The sequence below is a fragment of the Harpia harpyja genome, chromosome 10, assembly GCF_026419915.1.
Source record: "Harpia harpyja isolate bHarHar1 chromosome 10, bHarHar1 primary haplotype, whole genome shotgun sequence".
In the NCBI taxonomy this organism is placed as follows: Eukaryota; Metazoa; Chordata; class Aves; order Accipitriformes; family Accipitridae; genus Harpia; species Harpia harpyja.
Window position 1 is genome coordinate 4,445,609 of NC_068949.1, and position 22,720 is coordinate 4,468,328.

General features: G+C 37.5%; 1 protein-coding gene and 1 long non-coding RNA gene across 4 annotated transcripts in view; one reads left to right on the forward strand and one right to left on the reverse strand.

Moving 5' to 3' along the window:
- TET1 (tet methylcytosine dioxygenase 1) overlaps positions 1-8,562 on the forward strand; it is a 70,729-nt gene extending 62,167 nt beyond the window's left edge. Inside the window, exons 11-13 of one of the 2 annotated variants that reach the window (XM_052799475.1) lie at positions 167-187; positions 1,834-2,173; positions 7,240-8,562. In XM_052799475.1, coding sequence (XP_052655435.1) covers positions 167-187; positions 1,834-2,173; positions 7,240-8,381 — 1,503 coding nt within the window. In that variant the 3' untranslated portion in view covers positions 8,382-8,562. The remainder of the gene's footprint in view (positions 1-166; positions 188-1,833; positions 2,174-7,239) is intronic. The other variant, XM_052799476.1, reaches the window with a different exon arrangement.
- Positions 1-22,720, reverse strand: part of LOC128147146 (uncharacterized) — a 32,332-nt gene that overhangs the window by 2,818 nt on the left and 6,794 nt on the right. For both annotated transcript variants that reach the window (XR_008236947.1, XR_008236946.1), the window contains exons 2-3: positions 9,971-10,097; positions 7,217-7,263 (exon numbers count right to left, since the gene is read on the reverse strand). This is a non-coding gene — a long non-coding RNA (uncharacterized LOC128147146). The remainder of the gene's footprint in view (positions 1-7,216; positions 7,264-9,970; positions 10,098-22,720) is intronic.

A 22,720-nucleotide genomic window follows, 5' to 3' on the forward strand; every position in this document is an offset into this window, starting at 1 on the left:
AGGCACGGAGCTTCAGCTAGGCCCTGCTTCCGAGGTGGGAGCAGGGATAACGGTGCTGGGGTTGGGCACGTGGGAGTGCGGGGATGGAGAAGTCCATAGGGAGGGAACCAGGCGTCACTCACTGCTCATGGAACAACTTGTTGTTTTTTCTAAATCTTCCTCGTAGTCCAAAGGCTGCCCAGTAGAGGTAAGTACGCATGGAGCAAGCAGATCAGTAAACGCTACTCATCAGCTTCTAATTGCCCCTTCACTTTGCCTTCTTAAGAACCCTTCTCTCAATCCTTTCAAAATGCCAGCTGAAAAGCTCTTCTCCTTTGTCTCTGCCCCTCAATTTTTCTCCTTTTGCTGCTCTGCAACTGTCAAGCTTTGCATATAGCTATTTATAAAGCCCTTACCACCACCTTATTGATTTAGGATTTTTAGTTTGTGATTCTGTAATTTTATTATTCTAGAAATAATTGTGTGATGCCTTTATGTGAAAGCTGTGCTGTAAAATAAAAAATGTTTGGTGTGTGTCGTCCGTGTCCCCCCCCCCCCCCCCCCCCAAATAATAATATTATTCTTCTCCCCTGGAATGCTAGGCATGGTGACAAGATTCTGAGAAATTGGATTAACTGTTTATGATAGGCATCACATTCAGCCTACACGATGATGGAATGATAATGTTTCCATTTAGGGAGTATCATCTCATCCTTGGAAGGCGCTCAAATTCCTGTATGTGTGTAGTTAGTAACTCCCTGTGAAACAGCAGCTTAACTAAGCCATGATATTAATGCATGGCTTTCTAGCAATGTAGTGTATTGTTGTGAAAAACAGTAGTCTCTTATGAACGTAATCAATAACACTATAAATGGCGTGACTATTTGTACACTTGCTTGTACGTGTAAAACTGTTGCCATCCCTCGGAAAGCACAGAACAAAACCAGGAAGCATACTGCTGATTTTAGCGCTTCATTTAAGGTGAAGGGTTAGTATTAATAATGGCCAGAACTCTAGAAGTGCTGAAAATTTTAAGTACTGCAAAGGTTCAGCAGTAATTCAGAAAAATTATAATAAGAAAACCATTGCAATAAGTTTGAACATTTATCCACATTTCTGATGTGCCCTTATCAAACTGGATCTAACCAGCATTCTCCTCTCGGCTCCAGTATCTCACAACAGATAGTAAGAGAAAGTAGGCCAGTGATCTAAGAGAAACCAAACATTTGCTGGGTCTCATGACTTCACTACAGCAGGCAGTCAGAGTTGGGGAAGGGTGTTAATTTAAGAAAGTGTGTATAAGGAGGGAGGGAGGGAGTTAGAGCTGAGATTGCTAAGAATATAGAGCAGTATGAGTAACTGTTTGGGGTTTTTTTTTTTCCATTTGCCAGCCAAAACAAAAAACAAAAACAGTTCCATGTCATAGAAACTTCTTGTTCGATCCAAAATTAGTATTTTCTTTTTTCATATTTTTTAGTCCTTAAAAATGAATTTGAACATCAAATATGTATAAAAACCAAAAAAATCTGAATGCTTAGGAATTTACAGTATATTTACAGCTCAGATTATTTACCAAGGTTGGCATATATTTGTGGATAGTGCAAGTTCAGCCAAAGTTTCATTTTTTCCTGTCCAAGACGTGTCTTGATCTTATTCTTCAAGTACAAATAATTTTTCTGTGTAATCATAAATCAAACAAAATATTTGTTCAGATGTTTGCATTTGAAAGACCCATAGCACTGAGGCCATAAACTATGAGAAAACAATGACGTCTAGGATGACTGCTTAAATATTTAAATAACTTTTGTATTTTATGTCTGTGGTTGTATTTGTAAATGTTTCTGTTCTTGCCAGGTCTGTACATTAACGAAGGAAGATAACCGGAGAGTGGGGGTGATTCCAAGCGATGAACAGCTCCATGTGTTACCTCTTTACAAAATTTCACAAACAGATGAATTCGGCACTGAAGAGGGACTGGAAGCTAAGATAAAAGCCGGAGCCATACAGGTGCTCACAGCTTTTCCCAGAGAAGTACGAATGTTAGCTGAGCCTCTCAGAGCTACAAAGAAAAAGAAACCAGACACAAGGAGGACCCTGACTGAAAAGCAACCATTAATAGATAAAAAATATCCAACACCAGTAAAGCTGAAAACTGAAGCCCCAGAAAATCTTGGCAACACTTTGCATTGTTTAGGTGAGTGGTGCTTATTAAATTCTGCCAGTCTCTTCTGATACTGTGTTGCCTCTTACCCATCTGAGGGGAAGGAAAAGCTCCTTAATACTCGGGTTTATAAAATACTTGTATAGCTAGCATTTTAGGGGCTAATGAGCAAGTCATTGTAGTCAGTATTCTCTCTTGGCACAGGAAAAAAACAGGTGATCGCCTAAAAATAAGTTTGTGGTGGTGTCTGAGCACCAGTGAAATATTGCCAAGTTCCCTTATTCTAATAAATAATGGCAGTAGGATCATCTTGAAATACTGTTGTAGGAATGCTTATCTAAATAACCGACACGAATTTCTCTCATTTGAAAGAACAAGAGCTGTGTTACCCACTTCCTATGAAAGACAATGGCTTTCTCGGAATCTGAGTTGATGATAGTTCCCTATCGATGGCATGGATACTGCTGCAAAGCAAGAGATTTGCAAAAACCCCCAGGTTTTATCAAATAAGACAGTGCTTCTCAAATTGTTCTGTGAAATATTATTAGCAGGGGCCAGAGGAGGAATCCGTCAGGAGCTAGGTAAAAGGTATGCCACGGTTGTTCTGTTACAAGAAGATCACTGTGGCCAGAGCCTCCTGCTACAGGACGTGTTTGTGCAACATAGAATCGTGACTTGGCTTAGCTGTGCGGAGGCGCTTTTGATTTATGCTGTTGTACCTGGGGTCAGATTTTGGACCAGTACTTCAGAGGATACACCTATTCTATGGGACTTTGCAGTAAGGAGACGTAGAAAAGAAGGAAGAAGTGGAGGAAGCCATGGACTTACATTCTGTGATCAGAGGGGGAAAAAATTATTAGAAGGAATTAAAGCATAGCCTATTTGCCTTTTAGGAAGGAGAGAGGAACATTAGCCAGCCTGCTATAATTTTCAATTTTATTTCATGAGAGACATCCAGAATTATGTAGTAGATTTAAGGGGAGGAATAATAGTTAAATGTATTTAGAACAACATCTGCATTTTGGGGGGATAAAATTTAACAAAAAAAAAAAAATCCATTTGACACATTTTCGTAACTGGCACTCAGCACCCTGCTTTGTCTCAGTAGAGGAGTCAGGGCAACCAATAAATGTTGCATATAGCAAGATGGAATAAGAACAAGAAAAGCAGTTTTTTTGACACCCCTAGGAAATGAGACAGACATTCAGTTAATCTACATGCAAGTTTGGGAGACACAGTCCAGGCTTTGAAACAAATATAAAAGGGCTCCTCTGGCTGAGGACGACGTCCAACAATAACTCTGAAGCAATGATTAATAACTTCCATCGTGCTCAGGGTGGACTGGAAGTCCTGGAAGCATTAGAGGGCTCTGGTTTGGGAAGGAATTCTGAAATTGTCTGATCTCACTGGAACGTTGTTTTGGAACACTGAAATAGAGTTATGAACCGCCTACCTGTACATGACACTGTAGTTACAAATAGGCATGGCTTCGATATCTGAAAAACATGGCTGTAACAAATGGTACAATATCCAGAGTTTTGCCATATGTGTTGGGAACACAGAACTTTATTTCTTGAAAGTGCAAAAATAACAAAATAACTGTGTAAACAAGCCAACTTACATAATTGGTTTGGACTTGGAAGTATTTTGGTAAAGTAATTTAAAAGGGCTGCTGATAAAAATAAGTCATGGAGTGAGGAAGAAATACTTTTATGAGTGAGGCAGTTGTTCAGAGATGGAAGAATAAGAATGTGAATAGAAATACGTAGTTTCTGTCTTAAAAGTGCAGGTTTTGTCATGGAAGTTTCGATAGTGGAATCCCTCGAAACAGATGTCAACACTGTAATCCCCAAATCTGCCAATGGCACATATTGCTGCGGTTGGCCATGTGAACAGTTTCAGAGAGGCTTTGCTAACTGGGCAGCAGTGGCAGAGGATGTTCAGGTTTGCAAAGGGCAAGGTGGTGTGCTCTGCATGAGATAAATAACTTGAAATATATATGCACACCATTTATGTGTTTACTCTAGTCATACAGGACGACGGCTGGGTAAAGACCTCAGCACACCGCTGATGCCTTGCCCCTAACCCACAGTAAAATGCAAAGATCTGTAAAATAGGGATTTAGAATACTACAGTATTGTACTTGTACATACAGGTCTTTTGCGGTTATGGGGGATCAGTTATTGATTGGTTCTTTCCATTCTGCCAGTGGCAGGTATCCTTTTAGTCATGAGGAATGGAAAATTTTAGTCTAGCTGACATTGTTAGGCTTTATATGAAAACAAAATCAAAGGGCCTGTGAGTCAGAGGAGTTGAAATTAGACTATCTAGTAGTCACTCCTGATGGTAAACTAGAGGAAACTATTATTTAAATCGGGATCCCTTCATATTACTAGTGGCATTCAATTCTGGTGACACCTTTTAAACATAGAACTAAAGACAAAGGATTGAAAAATAGTAAAAATAGATAGAAAAACTTCCTAGGGTAAGAAAAAGAATAATGACTATAGTTTTAGGTAAGCAGTGAATAAAGTACTGGTAAAGGTACATTAAGCAAGTCAGATACTACTATTAAATTTTCTCCTAATGTAAGAATGAAAGAATACTTAGCTACACTTCAACTGTAAAGGAAAAGGTATTGATAAATGGTGTATGTAATGTATAGTACTCGATTTACTAATGAGGACAAGAGTTTAGAATATTGGTTTGGCTTTTTAAATATTAAAAAGAATATGGAGAACATGCAATTAGATGAGATGAGATAACCGCGGTATATACCATCAAGTCGTGTTTTCGGCCGTGTGAGGCCATCGCTTTTTGGAGTAGCCTGGGAGGATCATGAAGGAGTCACAAGGCCAGCTATGCCATATTGCCCATCACGTAGAGGTAGTATGCTCTTTTGAAGGAGGCCTGACCGTCATTGCAGAGCCATTGCAGCTCCCCCAGCTGGGAAGCCTGGAAAGCTTGAGAGACTCCTCTAACCTGCATGTCTTCACCACATGGAGAAATGGAAATTAAAAAGGGAAAGGGGACTCTCTTGTCCTCTTTACTGTCTTTACCAGGCAGCGAAGATGGTGGTGAGGAGGACCTTCTGAGTGCTGAAGACAGATTAAGTCAGCTTGGTAGAGCGTGCATATGTGAAGACTTGCTTTGAATCTCGACTGTGCCAAGTCCTTTGTAGAAATCTTGTGTATTAAATAGGGTGCACTTGTCACGCACCTTTTGCCAACAGCAGGCAGCACAACTGTTAATTTTTGCATTTGTGGTAATGCTGAGAGCCTTTGAAATCCCAAATTATTACAAAATACATATTAAAGATACAGGCCTTGCATCCTTCCTTGTATAGTCTTGTCATTTAACCACATTATTCTGGACAAATAAACTTTACAGATGGAAAGGTTATTTTTTGTCTCCATAAATACTAGCAATTCTTCTTGGCCCATATTGGATAGAACAGGAGATGAACCACCAACTTAGAGACAGTTTCTCAGCTGGCCACAGCAGAGTAGTACATCAGCCAACAGCTCCCAGTGCAGGTACACCAGACTCTGAACAGGAGGTATTCCTGGGGAGCAATGCCACCTTATCTGAACCATTACTGATTTCCCTCTACCCATATATTTGAATTCACTTCTCTTAATCTCTGCTACTTTGGCCTGCAGAGCAAGGAGCTTCTGGCAAGAGATGGGAAATCTGCTGGAGCAACGGCCATTTTGAGAGTGCTGTGTGTTGTTAAAACTCCTTTTCAGAGAATGTAGGTCTCTCTTCAGAGATGATGGAAAGTGCAATTCTCAAATGCTGTGTTTCAAATCTTTTGGAGGAAGGCCTTGGTCTGGAGGGGTATTCTTAATTGAATTAAATGCTTTGAGTTTGATTTCATTGAAAAGGTTTTTAAAGAGCTGATGCGGCTTCCTTATGTCCCTGCACAACTTCAGTGTTTGCATACTAACTATTGTGTCCATAATTTATCCCACTTTGCCTTTTTTGCATTCCTATGGAAAGAATGGGTTTTAATCCATCACTATTTATAAATTATTAGAAGACAGAATAGAAGAAAGAATAGTTCTTCTATATTTGGTAAAGCAATTAAACGTTCTGTGTATTTATGGAACAAAGAAGAAACACTGACAGAGACAGTCTTTTATGAGAATATGCGAGAGCTCTCTGTGGGGTGCCAGTCTGCCAGCAAAACACATGTAAAGCAATTTCAGGGCATGATGCAAAGCCCATCAGAGTCAATGGAATTCTTTCCCATTATGCCAATGGACTCTGGATTGAACTTATCCATGACGAGAATGAGTCATTTCAGGAGGCTGTTCCACAAACAAGCACAGCTGCAGTGTGCCAGGACTAGAAATTGATTAGGGAGCTGACATAAATTGAACAAGTATGTCTCCACAAAGATCTGAAATAATTAGTGTGTGGCAATTAGATGGAAGACAGCCAAATAACATGATGCAGCTTTGTAAGGATGGATTTACCTGGAGTATGTTCCCAGATACTTTTTTTTTTAAAGAAAATTTCTGAGCAGTTACTTGCTAATGCACGAATCATTGTAATTCAGTAACTTTTTTGCTGCGATGGACAAGATCTATAAACACACTTTTTCCTTTGATCGTAATATGGGGTTAAGGCAGCCAAGAATTTTGATTGTTTCACAGGCTTAATTTCAGACAGACTAAATTTCATCAATTATGTAAAAACTTTTAAATAGTGCTTCCTGCTAGGCTGGGTAGTGCTGAAGGCCAGCAGTCAGCTGCTGGCAAGTGCTTGAGTAAAATTGGGCTGTGTGAATCAGGACTGAGGAGTTATTTCATTTTATCTGTTTATTTTATTCATCCCTCTGTGAAATACCTTTCTATTTTATATACCAACAGTCTGACTGGAAAAGGTTAAGGCGTTAATTCAGCAAGGTTATTATGTGTGTACTTGGAGTCATAGAGATATCCCTAAAAAGCTAAAAATAACTAGTTTGAAAAATCTGTAGTCATCATGTATATCTTTCATATTAGAAAGCAAGCATGAAAATATTATAAAAGTTATATTTTTATTACTTAAGTGAGGAAAAGTACTTACACTTTGGTGTGCGTTTTTTTTAGGGAACAAAACAGATGCTTTAAAACCTGGAATAAAAATGGAGACTTCCGATCACCTCTATGCCATGAAACATACTTCAAACACTACTAAAAATTGCTCCTTATTAAAACAGTATACGGCTTCCTCCCCCTTCAAGGTGGATAGTTTACATCCTTATTCATCTTTAGCACATAAGCCTGGCATAACAGCAGTGACTAATATTCAACAAGATTTTTCAGTTCCCTACGGGTATTTTGAATGCAGTAGTAAGCAACCTCACGTGACACCTTATGTTAATTGTAAGAACTTTGATGTGTCGGTCAAAGATTATACTGGAATTTTGCTGAATGATAAGATGAATGGTGTGCCACCGATTCTTCCAGAGGTCACTGCTCCAGGCCCCCCAGCCCATAAAGACCCCCTGCCCACTATACTTGAACATCAGCCAGACAAACGGAATTGTCAGCTTCAGTTAGACAATTCTCCTTCTTCACAAATGATCAGCTCTTGTGATTTGTCAGTACCGCTAAGCTCTCCGGCAAAGGATGCAGTCGGAAACGAAGCTGACTGTTCCCATGGATGCCCAATGGAAAAGGGCAGCTCCCATCGAGAACAGATGTGTGATTTTGACTGTGTTGACGAAAAGCAAAACAGTGCACTGGGACAACCGACTGATTCTGAAGAAAAAGCTGAGGAAATGTGGTCAGACAGCGAGCACAATTTTTTGGATGATGACATTGGCGGGGTTGCTGTGGCACCTTCTCATGGTTCTATCTTAATTGAATGTGCAAGACGTGAACTCCATGCTACCACCCCTATAAAAAAACCCAACCGCAATCATCCCACAAGAATTTCGTTAGTTTTCTACCAACACAAAAATTTAAATGAGCCAAAACATGGTTTAGCCATGTGGGAAGCGAAGATGGCTGAGAGGGCGAAAGAAAAAGAAAAAGAAGCTGAAAGATTAGGAACGGAGAATACTGAACTAAACTCTAGCAGCAGGAAAACAAAGCAAACAAGTGAAAACAGAGATATTTTTTACGAAGACAATGAGTTCAACCAAATTCCATCACGCAGAGCATTAACAGTAACTAAGGATAATGTAATAACAGTATCTTCTTATGCCCTTACACGAGTTGCAGGGCCTTACAACCATTGGGCATAGGTTTTAGTATCAAATGCCTCCTCTTGGTGCAGTGTTACACAGTGTTTCTTTAAGGTGCTGTTAAAGAACAAGTCTCGTGTCGTTTACTATTTGCTCATCTCAACCATTTTAAGGCTGAGGTAAAAAAAAAAAAAGGCGGGGGGATTTCTTCTTAAACTGTGACTTTAACATTTGGTGGTGCTCAAGCACATTTTAAGCAAAAAAAAAGTTGTATAGTTTTAATACATTCTAAAAAAGATTTTGTTTAGGTTATTAACCTTGATTGAATCATTCAGTTTATTACCTTTAGGAATTTATATTTTGGTGCTTTAAATCAAGTCTGTTTACTACAAAAATCATTTATAGGGATTTTAACAGGTTCACATTTTATGGTGTTAAATCAAGTTATACAATAATAGCTCTACACAGCTCTTGGTGCTTAACCACATCAAACAGTTAAAAATAAATAAGCTGAATTATTACTTCATGGTGCCATTGCTTTAACAACTTCCAACCATTGCTATGTAGTCCAAGTTGCAGATAAATCTTTTAGAAAACCAATGAATTTTTTTCTCTAGATTTGTCATTATGTATGAAATGAAGTTATTGGTAATGATGGCTGGAAGTTGTTTTTAAGCTGTAAATATATATTTTAAAAGCACTTTCTATTTTTAAAATTAACTTGAAATAGTATAGTATAAGGATCATATTGTCTAAGGTTTGTGCATACTCTACAGAAGAAATCATTTTATTCTTGCTGTGTAGAGTTCCATATTGTTACAGCTGCAGTATGTATGCTAATAGCATATGTGATTGTTTTTAGACTTGCCCTTTTTCATCGAAGATTTTATGTTGCATATAAACAACAGTTATAAAATATAGAAACATTTTATTATTTTCAAGAGAGTGTACAAACATGAAATTAGGAGACGTCTTGTCAATACGTGTGTTGCTATTGGGAGTTATGAATATTATTTGGTTTTTTAACGGCAGCATTTGTTATGATTTCTTTGAGCAATAAGTGCATAAGTCTCATTCGTTTGGAGCATTATAAGTTAATATGACAACCAAATGTTCCTAATGCCTCAGGGGTAGGATTGTTTTGGGATAAAAAAAATACCCCCTAGAGTTGCCTTACTCTATTCTGGAAAAAAAAAAAATTAATTTGGGGAAAATATAAAGGAAGTGTTGGAAAAGTATGAAATTTCTAATATTTAACAGCAAATTTTTCATTAAGAATAACCTATCTGTAATATTCACCAGCTTTCTAAGTTCAGTTTTTTACAAAACGTTTTGTAAATTTTTTAAGTGATTTTTACATTTCATGTAGAAAGGGTTGTATTCTTCCTTCCAAACATATGAAATTTATGTTCTCCATTTCTGTTGAAAAAGTGACATATCATGAAATGAGTATTTGCTAAACCAGAGGAAAAACAGACACTCCATTGCTTTTAAATACTGTAGCATCCCACTCTTCTTTCTGATTCTCCTCTCCTATGTATTTCTTTTTTAAACTTATTTATTTAAACCAATTACCAAATGACAATGTTAGCTAAGGACCGACCTCATCCTGCAACTTCTTCCATGAGAACAGCTCTGCGTAGCCATACCTGCCCAGTCAGAGCCAGGAGGACCGCTCAAGCCAGGACTCCTCTCGTGACTGAGAGCTGCAGGATCAGGCCCCAGAGACGAAGCTGTACCTTAATTCTGCCTCGGAGTCCTCCCCGGCTGGGTAACCTGTAGGTATAACGAGGTCAGAGTTTTCCAGTGTGAAAAGATACTAATAATATACTTGATAATATTGTAATGTAGTGGTGCTGTAACAGAGGAATATGAACTATCTAGATCTGCTTTATTTAAAACCTAGACAAGGTGCTTTTTCCTGGAAAAGTTGAACTGTAAGCGCTATATTTACAGTTTTGGTACGAAAAGTACACAAATTGTATTTTTAACACATAGTGCCAGTTAGGACCTTGGTGCTACAAATACTTAAATGCGGCTGTAGATCAATGAGACTGTTCTCCTGTATAAATGTATACACGTATAGCGTTTGCAGGAGCAAGGTCTGAAGTAGCAATCACTATGTAATGACCTTGGGTTCAATTCTACAGATTCCTGTCAAAATTAACAAAAATGTTGATGGCAGAGGTTGGCCGAATTGAACCCCTTCTTTGTATCTTACCTATTTTAAGTAAAATTTGTAAAAACCGGGTATGCTGCAAATTTTAGTTCAAAGCTTAATATTAGTTCAAATAGAGGATATGAAGGGATTGTACATAATAATAAAACAGAAACAATATTATGCCATCGTTTTGTACCAGCAGTTTTATGCTTCTTGACTATGTAATATACAGTATACATCAAATCATTATGGTATTTTGTGTGCCTTAGATTTCCATTTTAAAACTTGTATATTTTTGGTGAGCCGAAGATTAGTAAGAATTCCAGCTGTCCATACAGTAAGTAGTACTGTACGTTCTCTAGCTGTTCCATTCATGTATTTGCTATCTGAAAACCCTTGTCCAACACCACGATTGATCATTTACAGAAAAGACTAGTTTATTGGTTTCACTGATAGTGCTGATAGCTTTAGTTTCTATAATGCAAATTGAAAAAATCATTTATCATTCAGCACTCCCATGTGAATAACAATTTTTCTACACAAAATTAGTAAGTTACAGAGCCATCGCTTTAACTTTTAACATGTTCAGATCATTAAAGTGGATCATTTTTATTTGAATCTTCCCGTACAGATGCCCATGTTTAACTTACTTATGTATGATTGGAGACTTCAAAGATAAAAATGTTCCCCTGAAAAACCAGCAGCTTCCCTCAAAGAAGTGAGAAACTGAAAGGTGGATCTAAAAGGATACCTCCAAACATAGCCCCTGGCAAGTCACTGCACAAGTCCAGGTCTACCTTTTTTAAATGGCAATTTTAACAGAGAAAAGTATATCTTAACATAATGCTATTAACTGATAGGTGCTAAAACTCACAGTTACTACTTTATTAGGATTACTTACATGAGAAAAATATCTATACAATAAAATACCATTCGCGGTGCTCTTTCCTTGACTGTCTATCACATAACTACTTTTTTCAACATGTACCTAACAGGCAGGTTAGCTGGCCACTTCCTGCTGTGGCACATAGCAGGTTGTGATTTGAGAAGCTAATATTTTCTATTGCTGTACTGCGGAATAGAAAATGCAACTATTTACTGTTTTTACAACTGTGTGCTATTTATTGTAACATTTCAGAATATTTATCAGTCTTGTACACCAATTATGTTGTTTTGAGTAAGGTTATCATTTTATAACAGTATTTGTCTCTGAAAATTTGCAAATCTGTGGGTGTATTGATTTCCTTTGCAGGCCACACAACCACTTGTAATTTGCTCTTAACCCTTAACAAAGTCCTTCCAGGATGGCCAGATCAGGAGCAGGATCTAAAATTAAGGTAGCTGGCTAGGTCAGACCTGCATATTTTACTTGGCTTCCAACAGCTGGCACTGTGCTTTCAGTGAAAAAAAACAGAAAATGCATTCAGGTGTGGGCTAGTGATGGGGTGTGCTTGTCTTTTGATCCTTTTTCACAGTATGCTAGCAAAAACTGTTGTGATCCAACATGGGACACCTCTGACTTCCCAGAAGAAATGTCTCTCATCGCTTTCTCCACTGGGTCCAGTACCACCACTCCACCTTCATGCTGGAGGGAAGGAGTAGTGCTTTCTGCAGGAGCACGTTCTGTTTGGCTCGCTGAGTCCCTGTTGGAGTTACTGCAGTCACACCCAATTAAACAGTGAATTTTACTCGTGCAGTTTCTCTGTGCTTGCCAATTTGTAACATGCTATTGTATTACAGAAAATAGAAAAATTATTTCTATAAATATTTTAGTCACAAGATCCAAAAAGCTTTTTAAGGACTTACAAATACTTGTGACTTTCTAGCTGTAACAGTTGTATTCAGATTCTTTTTTTTAAGGACTTTCTAAGCTAACTTTTACTTAGGAATAACTGCTGTTAAAAGTCCTTATCTTACCTATGACAGTGCTTCTCTATACTTAGAACAGGAAATAACTGTAGTATCTAAAGCAACCTTTTATGTTAAGCATGGGTAAATGACAACTTCCTTAGTACTTAAGATTATTTGTAACATACAACTGTTCAGGGTTTTTTTAAAGACCTTTTTAACATCATCACAGTATTACGCTAAATTTGGTGGGTTAAATTTGGGTCCTGTTTATGTTGCTGCAGCCCCATTGACTGCAACGTGCTCATTCATCAAGCTTTCATGCAATTTTCATATTTGACTGGATGGATATGAGTAACAGTTGACCAAAGTCTGTGCCGACTCAGACCCTTGCAACCCTACAATTAATAGGTTTTGCAAGGACAGATGGAGAGAGATTTGGAGTAAATGTTGTAGTTCTGGTAAACACTGAGGTTGTATTGTTTGTAGCATGAGAAGTGATTCAGGGTCTATAGAGAGACATAATAACTTCACCTCAAGTTTCAGGTATGCAGGCAGGTCTATATCAGACCACCTTCAGGCTTATGCTCTTGACAGCTTTTTTATTTTTCTTATCTGATAGGTTGTTCAGTGAGAGATTAGCATGGAAGCATGCTAGTAAAACTGCATCTTCATGGTTTTATATTTAAAATATAAGGTCAATCTTGCCCTTTCACTTCCCATGAAATTTCTCTCATGTGAAAGAACTCATGTGAACTCTCATGTGAAAGAACGGTTGGACTCGATGATCTTAAAGGTCTTTTCCAACCTAAACGATTCTATGATTCTAAATTAGCTCCTTTTATCAAGCAGTCATCAGCTTTGTAATCCATTTTTATATATGTGATTTTTCTCTTTTTTTCCACAGAAATCCTGTAATTTCTAGGTTAACAGGAAGAAATAACTGTGCCCTCAGATATATGAAAAACTAAACTGCATGTCCACTTCCACACTTTGTATATGCTAACGGCAATTACATCCAGGCAGCATTGAACAAACTCTCTTTCAGGTCTATTGTGGTTGCTAAAATTCAGATTAGGGTCTTTGTGACATATCTTCTATAAAATTGTGCTTTATTTCTTGTGTGAAAGGTGTCTGCCCAACTGTGACCCCTGATGCTGTCTATGATCTGATCTTAAATAACACAATTAGAGATGAGGAACAGTCCAATCACATTTGGAAATTCTGGCTTTCTTCTTAATTTTATCAGGTGTTGATCTGACTTTCTGGAGGAAGTGTAGAGGGAATATCTTTCCATAAAATTAAACTGTAGAGAAAGTTGCCATTGATAATTGTGACACCATGGTCCTGCACTGCAATGCCTGTGTTACAGCATTGTTTCTAACCAGTAAGGATGTGTCCTTGTGTCACACAGCTGTGGATATGTGTATAAATTCATCTCTTTCCACAGTTCCTCTGGAAACTAATTTGTTCTCTGCCTGTGTATACTGGTTTAAGGGAAAAAAAACAAACAAAAAAACAAAGAGGAGAGAGAGAGTCGGTCACCCTTCCTTTAATCTGTGTAGACGAACAAGGTAGCGAGCACTGCTGTCATCGCCAGTCTGCTGCTCCTTCCCACAATTAAGATATAGAATATGGAAAGCTGATGGGATGCACAGCATGAGTAAGTCGCAGGCAAAGCTGTGAAGGTACAATCGGCTTTTAGGACAGCCTTCTCCATACACGTTGTAGTTGCGGAGGTACTTCTTTACATTGACCCTTTTTCTGGTATCTCTAACTTTAAATTTGTAAACTTTTTTATTTAGTCTGTGACATATTCATGTTCTCCTTTAAGATTAAACAGAGTGGCCAGTGTCAAAAGTCCTGAGGATGTAGCTACTTAGTGGAACAGTACAGAAACTGGCTTCAGTGTCTTCTGGAATTACCTGATGTTTAGTCAGACAGTTTTCACAAATTGTCTACATGCTGCTCCAGTATGTTGCTGCAAAATTATAAGTACATAAAGAGTTTTATACTTGAGGTTTTCTCAAAGACCAAGGATTTCTAATAGTAGTATCTAATCAGGCACCAGTATACATACTGATTACTTCTTCTAAAGAGTGGTTGAAAATATATTTTGTGTTTATTACTTCCCTGTTAAAACATTTTTGGTTATTTTAGAGGAGCGAGCAAAACTTTTTGTTTAATACTGCCATTTACATACTTGACTAAATTATGAAGACTAAATTCTACATAATGCTGTGTTGTCTCCCTGAAGAACACTTAATTTGACTAGTGTTGATTAGTATGTACAAATGACATTGAATGCTACAGCCACTTTTCTCACTCCATGGTCTCTTTATGGATCGTCCGCTGTGGTTAGCTGTTTTCGCAGTCAGTGCTAGATCCCATTATAACCTGCTGCTGAATGCTTTAAATGCTTGTAACTACTCCAGAAGTTCTTCCTATCCCGCTGCAGATCTGCTTCAGTACTCAGCATTAGCAATATAGCTGTCAGCCTGCTTGTGAATTCCCCACGCACACTGTCGCTGCTTTGTATGTAAATCAGCCAGTCTTCATCTCAGGAATATCGTAAGAATTTATTCTCCTCGTGACTCTTCTGAAATCAATTTCTTTCAGTCATCTTTTATTCTATGTGTGACAGTTATAGGGCTTTTTTTACTTCATGTTCTCTCATAGTAAGCCTAGAATATCACAACCGGATATTTTTTTCATTCTAAGAAAGAGGGACAATTCATTATCTGTCACAATCAGTGTTTTCTTACTTTTTAAATCAAATAATCAATTTTCCAGATAATTTTCAGATTTCTCGAGGTAATTCTTACACTCTGTTCTTATATCTGCAAGTAGCCAAACAAAAGAGACTTTGCAAGACCAGAAAACTGCTCACCCCCTGAGAAGGAAAAGTCATCCCTTCTCAGGCTACAAGATTTTTGCTTCTGTTGCATCTCTGCAGAATGCCCTCTTTTCTTTCGAGTTACTCTACCAGTTCTGCTCAAATCTTGACATAAGACGGATGCTGCAGACCCTGCACAATTACAAGAGCAGGTGTGTTTCTTTACATCTTCTGGTTAGATCAGTCATAGTCCTTGTAAGACACCCAAGTATTGCATAAGTTAAATGCCTTAACTAACAGGACTGCTTGGAAAAAAGATGTTCTTCCTCTGTAGCAGCACGTGGAATTGATTGAGCTTGAGCAGAAAATATTTAAGTAGTTGCTGCCTTTTATTAAAGGGTATAGGGGTGTCAGCATCACCGTTTTCTTCTGAGACATAAAGACTTTATGATTCTTTTTTCAATCCAGTTCCCCACTTCGTCATCCCAACATTGTTTACAGTGTTTAACCGCATACTTTTAACTTCAGTTTTAAAAGATACAAGATGCTTCTCGATGCTTTATCCTTAATTCTTGCCACAACAGCATCTTTTTCTCTTTTCTTCTACTGGACCATTATATATGTAATTTTTCCACGCATGCTTACATTAAAATGCTAGAATCTTCCAACAGCATACTTGCAGTGAATGCAAGACTGGGGTGCTAAATAACTTAACATGAAGGTGGCTTGCTCTGTTTGGTGTGACTGATTAACAATGCTGTTTTCAACACTTTGCACACCTTACCAGCTTTCCTCATAAAGTCAGAGGATGCAGGTGTAGACCTCAAAAAAACCTACATACGTAAGAAGGGAGGACAGATTTGGCAGTTAATCTACAGAGTTACCAGTTACAGCAGATGAACTGTATTCCAAAGAAGTGCTGTTGCAGTGGAGCAAGGGAACTGCTAGTTTGATGTTCAGTATTGCAGTTGTTGCCACAGAACATTTTATTACTGTTGTGGAAAGTTTTGTGACCTGATCAATATTTTACATGTATATCTGTATTTTTATTATAATATTGTAATGGAAAAGGGTCTAGGGTTTGGGAGTCGTCTTAAAATAAGAATGAAGGCCCTGATTCTCATTTATGCTACTGTCCTTTGCATCACATTAAAAGGATAAAGGGGCCTTAAATGGATGTCGATTTAGCTTACATCCTTCAGAGTATCCCATTACACTGATAATGGTATAAAAGGTCAGTAGTATAAATCAAAACCGTTACCAAATGACTGATTTGTACAATCATCTGAAATCAATTTCATGATATCCCTATTGTGCACATACTGGCCAGTAACATCCAGATTGTTCTTAGTTTAGAAATACAGGCTGAAAAGAAACCAGCTTGTTTTTTATCAGGTTTTAAGTATTCACTTATATTGGCTGTCCTTTTCCCAACATTGTCTACAAAGAGAATGTGGTAAAAGATTTGTACCTCTAGGTAACGGCCTCGCCAGAAATCTCACAGAATTGTCAATAATACTATTTCTAAGCTTTGGTAGTTTTTCTTAAGATACTTGCTTCCCTTCATCATAACTTGATCCCTTTTACTTGATTATATAAAATGGGGTTGTGACAATCTACTGAACTCCGTTCTTCTCTGACTTAAGACCCAACAGGGTATGCAGTATTGTGTGATGTTGTCACACTGGGATGAGTTTTGAGACACAAAGCTAAAAGCCAACACTTTCTGACTGCCCTAACTGTGGTGATACTCAACAGTGAAACTGTTGGCACTGCCCTGCGTGCTTGAGTCATGCAGAGCTTCCCTTGCGGCCAATGGAAGCTTTATGTAAGCATCAAGCCCCACTACATTGCAGTTACAAAACGCAATGCAATGCAAACTTCTCGTTCAAAAAAAGTTTGAGGAAAAGGAAATCTATTTTCATTCTTAAATTTCTAAACTGCAGTGATACTGCAGAGCCTCATGAGAACAGATTTCATACTAACTTTGTGAATGCCAGTCCAATCCATGCAACTCAAAAGGCAGCATCTGAACTTCATTAATCTCTTGTCCTCAAAATGAAAATAACTGTGGGCAAGAAAAACAAATGTGATATCCCAATACCACTAAAAGAAAGCCAGTTCTAACCAATACAAACATTCTGACACTTCAGTCTTTAACAATTAATTATACTACAATTATTTGTTTGGTTTGGAAGAGACAGCTCTTCATAATGTGACAATATCATACCAGGTCATAAATACTGTTCAGAATTTGCTGTCGTAAGAAGGAACGTTAATATGTAAGGACACACTGTACTGAAATGCTATGGCTAATGAGTTCTTTCCTGCTTCGCAAAATTAAAAAATTAACAGTATGCCAAAGCAAAAAAAAAAAAAAAGTCAGCATTTTCTTTCTTTCCTTCTCTTTCTTCTTTTCTCTCTTTCTTTGGGATGCATTTGATATTTATTTATCAACTTTGAATTTGAAGTTTTGGATTATTTCCAGTTTTCAACCTACTGTATTTAGATCTGGAACATAGAATTAACTTTTTTAAACAAAAGATGATGTACAGGGAGAAAAAAATCAGAAAGAAAAAGCACTTCATTATGTCACAGTATTTACAGGAGAAAGTATAAAAATTACTTCTTTTCTCAAAAAACATTTGGGGCCTGATTCTTTCCTAGTATAACTGAGCATAGCTTCATGAGACTGGTGAAGCTGTGAAGAGTTATGCTAGCTGAGAAACTGAACCTTAAAATCTTCTTTGCAGACAAGGGAACCCTTACCAGCAGTACTTGAAGACTTGTGAGTTGTGACTGCATGTTACTTGAAAGATCTAATTAAGCTATGTTTTTTGGTGCAAGCAGTTGTTGTACATGATTTCATGTTTATGTAGCAAGATGCATTGAAATGTTGATACTAGTATTGAAACATACATGTAAAAATTGTTGTTGTGGAAATTGTCTGTTCTGTTCTATTTTTCTTGTGTGTCTCATCTGTTTAGAACGTAAACTTTCTTTTTTTTTTTTTATTGTCCTAACTGAATAAGGCTAAATGAATACTGTAATTGAAAATATATTTTAAATCTTGTCATGAGTTTTTAAAAAGACTATTACAAATTGTATCATTCCTGATTACACAGAACTTTGTGGGTGGTTTTAAATAAATTTTATACTTCTATTTTGCACTTAGTCGTCTAATTTTTCTTTCCTGCATTTTTCACGCATTTCTTCTTGTAAAATGCTTTGAGAAGTAAAAGTTGTTTTCCCAATACAAACCAAAATAAAGTCATGCTGAAGTATGTAAAGACTAAAAATTTAGGCCAGGAGAGCCTATACCATACAACTTAACAGCAAAGTTAATGCCCTGCTTCACAATACAGCATATAATGCTACATATGTGCCCCATCTAAAACCATTACATGGCTTGAAATTTTAGACAAGTAATTAAAAAATTACTTATTCTAAAGCTAGAAATAGTCTAGTCTTGCAGCATATCTGAGGGTGCTGAGAACCTCATCAAAGATGTTCTGACAATAGCAAGGAGTTACTCAATAAAAATACTGGTCTTTAGATTCTGTATGTTTATATAATTTACCCTATAGTCCGTAAAACAAAAGGCAGTAAAACATCTTGTTAAGGGAGGAGTAAGAAAATAATTGCTAATATAAGTATTTTCATTTTATGAGCCATTTTCCCTGCAGAAATTTTGCTCTTATCACTAATAACCATTGTTACATGTAGAAATACATTTATGAATGAACTCAGCCCTATAGGACTACAGTGGGTTCACCCAAGTCAGCAGGGTTTCTGCACTGGAAAGGGATGGGCATAAATCATTCAGCTATCTGGTCCCTGTCATCAGTCTGCCTTTGCTTCATGCAGGACTGACCTGTCCCAGGCAGAGCTGTACAGCAAGAGAAGCAGCCAGAAAATTCTGAATTTCTTCATCTTCTGACTAAAAAGGACAAAATGGTTTGTGAACACATCTACCCAGCATCTCTTTTTTCTACCAGCCCTGTCTGGCAGAGCAAGGTTATAGGAATCATTTACCGTGGCTTTTAATTCCCATCCAGTGGAAACAGTCCAGGTTTTATTTGCTTTGAATCAGAGGGTATGTTACTTTTTCTCAAGACAAAACAGACCTCAGCGCTAGTCTACTTTACTCTGTGACATTTTAGTGCAGAACAATAATACTAGACAGAATTCCTGTTCTTTAGACCTGAAGAAAAGGAAGAATACAACTCTGAATGTTCTTACTTGCTTCTTTTTCTTCTCTAGTAAGTGCAGTAGCAAAAGCTGCTGTTAAAATAATCTTCCAGATAACTGGAATCTCCTAGAGGGCAGACAAATGCTGCTATCCTCAGGCTTCAATAATTCCCTAGTAATAAACTATACATTATGTGATATGGTGCATCTAGTTCCTGGGAGCTGAATGCAGTAATCCAACAGGAAGGCCTTTACTCTCCTATGTAGTTTGCTGTTCTTTTAGAGGATAATCATTACTGGGGTTTTATATAGCAACAGCTCCCAGCTTGCCCCAGGCCTTCTCTAAACCATACTATCAAATCTTTCAACAGAGCTATGCATTCCATGGTTTGATATTAGAGCCTGTAACCTATAGCACAAGTGTCTAAGAAAGCATGTGGATTTTGAATGGTACTTAAAGACTTAGGAGCAGATCCAAGAACATCATTATCAAGGGAGAGACATTGATGAGAAGCAACATTTTCCAGCTCCCTTTCAGGAACTGCCAGCCAACTGCATATTGCCTCCTCCGGCATTCCCGTTGCCTAGCGTGTTCCCAGTCAGAGCTACATTTCCTCATATATTATGGAGCATATTACATACAGAGATTTTAAAACACAGCTTCACCCATCGCTTGTGGGAACAAAACCAAACCAAATTTACCAGCCCTGGCATCCCTGAAAGGTTGCCAAACATGAGTTTATCTTGTAGAGCTCAACACCTAGAGGTGGGTTCAGTGCTTTCTCATATTTTAGATTTCTTATATAAATTATATAGGTAATAGAATATTGATGTACTACAGTTGGTTGCTTTTAAATTCCTAAGATGCTATAGCCTTAAATTATGATACCTATTAAAATGGTATTGTTAACAATAGTTTAAATTGCAAGATAAACTTTTTTGCTAGTGCTACAGTTACACATTTCTGCAGTACTCTAATACCTGATGAAGATCATAAAACAGCAGGGTTTGCTGTTGGATAATGCTAATGCTGATTACTGTTGTCATATATTATTATATAGTATTAGTTTACATCTTCAAAAGGGGTATTCATTGAAATATAGGACTTTCCGTGAATTTTCTATATCAGAACAAGCAGCATATTCAAATGTAATTTAAACACAAGATAGTGTTTCAATTAGTAGTGTTTTGGTTCCAGAAATGTCCTAGTCTAAAATAAAATAATTACCACCAATACCCATCTGTGTTTTCAATCTAAGGCTCACTGGAAAAATACTTAAATTGTGGAAATTTAAACCCAGCTATTTCAATAACCATTGGATGGAGCATGATTCCTGAGATGGGCCTCTTAATTCCCTGCCCAGTCTGCTTACTTCTGGATACACTTGCTTTTATGATGTACATCAGTTATACAAAATTCTTAGCAGTTGAATTCTTGAAAATGTCAATTTTTTTTACACAAGGCCAAAAATTACTTAAAATCCCTACTCTATCACATGTACATCTCCATTCATTCATAACATAACTGGGTAACACTTTGCTGTTTGATCCTGAAGTAGTCCTGAATTGCTGCTGAAGGCATCATGACTTAGTCTTATTTTTCAGCTCAGAACAGTAAAACTTTTTTCTCCTGTGGCGTAACAAGCCAGCAGTTCAGTTTCTTGTGACCACTTTGTTTTACACCTAGACTTCTGGTTTTGCATGGTGATGACTGACTCCCTTCACTTGGGAAATCCCTCAGGGAAATTAAGTACTAATCCTGTGCTTCATCAAGCAAACACTGCTATGATAGTCCCTAACTCACTTCCACAATAGCAGAAAGCCTTGTAAGGATTCATCTGGGTTACAGCTGCTACAAATTTTAAGGGTGAGATTTGTTGGGCTGTTGCAAATTATCCTGTTCTGTGAGGGTAAGAAGCTGTAAGAAAAAAAAGAGAGAAAAAAAAAAAAGAATGCTTTACTGCAGAGTGCTCACCAGCAAGCCTTTCAAGTGCTAGAGGCCCTAGATCACCTCAAACAGTATAGGCAAGGATTCCCTTTATATGTAATTTCTATTGCATATGAGCAAATATTAAGAGTTTTAGTCTTTCTTCTCTGCCTTCTTACACTGAAAGAGGCATTACTTGGGGCTGTTATTGCACATAGAAGTTCTCAAGATATTCCCTGCTCTTCCTTTAAATCACAGCTCTGTGTGGTCCACAGCAAGTTAGATCTCTGAATCTCTACACTTGGCTGTACTGCACTGGGAATTATGCCTGCCTGTCTTTCAGATCAGAGGCCTGTGCTCTGCTATGGGAAGAGGGTAAATATTGCAGGCAGTAGTGGAAGTGAAGTAGGTTCTCAGCTCTCAGTCTCCTGCTTTTCAAACAATGGAGCTAAGATTTTAAAGGTGGTCAGGATTTTTCTGCCGATTTCTCTTCTTTATTGCCTGTCTATAGAAGTGCATTAACTCTGTCTTTCATATAGCTTGGTTACACCAAGATTGTAAGGAGGTAGATGAGAAATCCTTTCTTGTATACCCTATCAAAGCTGATACACCTAGAAAAATGGGGCCTTCCTAAAGGTACTGAGGACTTTCCTACAGCACTTAAATACAAGTCAGCTTGGTTAAGAAGAAATGAATCCTTAAAACCTATGCCCTTATGCCAGGCAGCTATTTCTGTGCTCCCTGATCAACATGAATTATGCCTCTTCTGTCTTCCATGAATCATGAGGAATGATCCAAACTTTATAGCTCTCCCTAGACGGGAAACCTCACATTAAACCAACATTCATAATAACATTTTCTTCTTCAACCAACATTAGCTAAAAGCTATCCTGTATTCCCCTAAGAACTGTAAAACTCAGGTAAGTATTTCTGATTGAAGTCAAATGTTAAATGGTTAAGCAAAATCTAAAGTCATAAAATTTGAAACCAAATCTGTCTGATTTTAGTTCAGAAATTATTTTACTCTTAAAAGATACAGTTACATTCTCCAAAAGGAGATTTTTCTCCTTTTGCAAGAAATGTGTTTCTCTGAAATTTCACATTAACTATGATCATCCAAAACAATTTTCAAAAGGGTGTCCTTCTAATACATCTTTTCAGTCGTAAGAATGTATTTATTTTTTTTTTAATTTTTAAGTGTCAAATGGGAGTATTCAGAAGAAAAAATGTATTTTGTACTTTGGTTAGGAAAAGATGTTTAGTTGTTTATATAAAATTACTGTGCCCAAGCATCGGTTCAACTGAATGAAAGCCAAGCTTTCATGGGATTGGCAGAAGAATAGCTGTAAACAACACAGACCCTGCAGGCCTCTGTGTAGGGATCTGAGTTCAGAACTGAAATAGAAATGTTTTTAGTAGTTACCTCACTAGTGGTG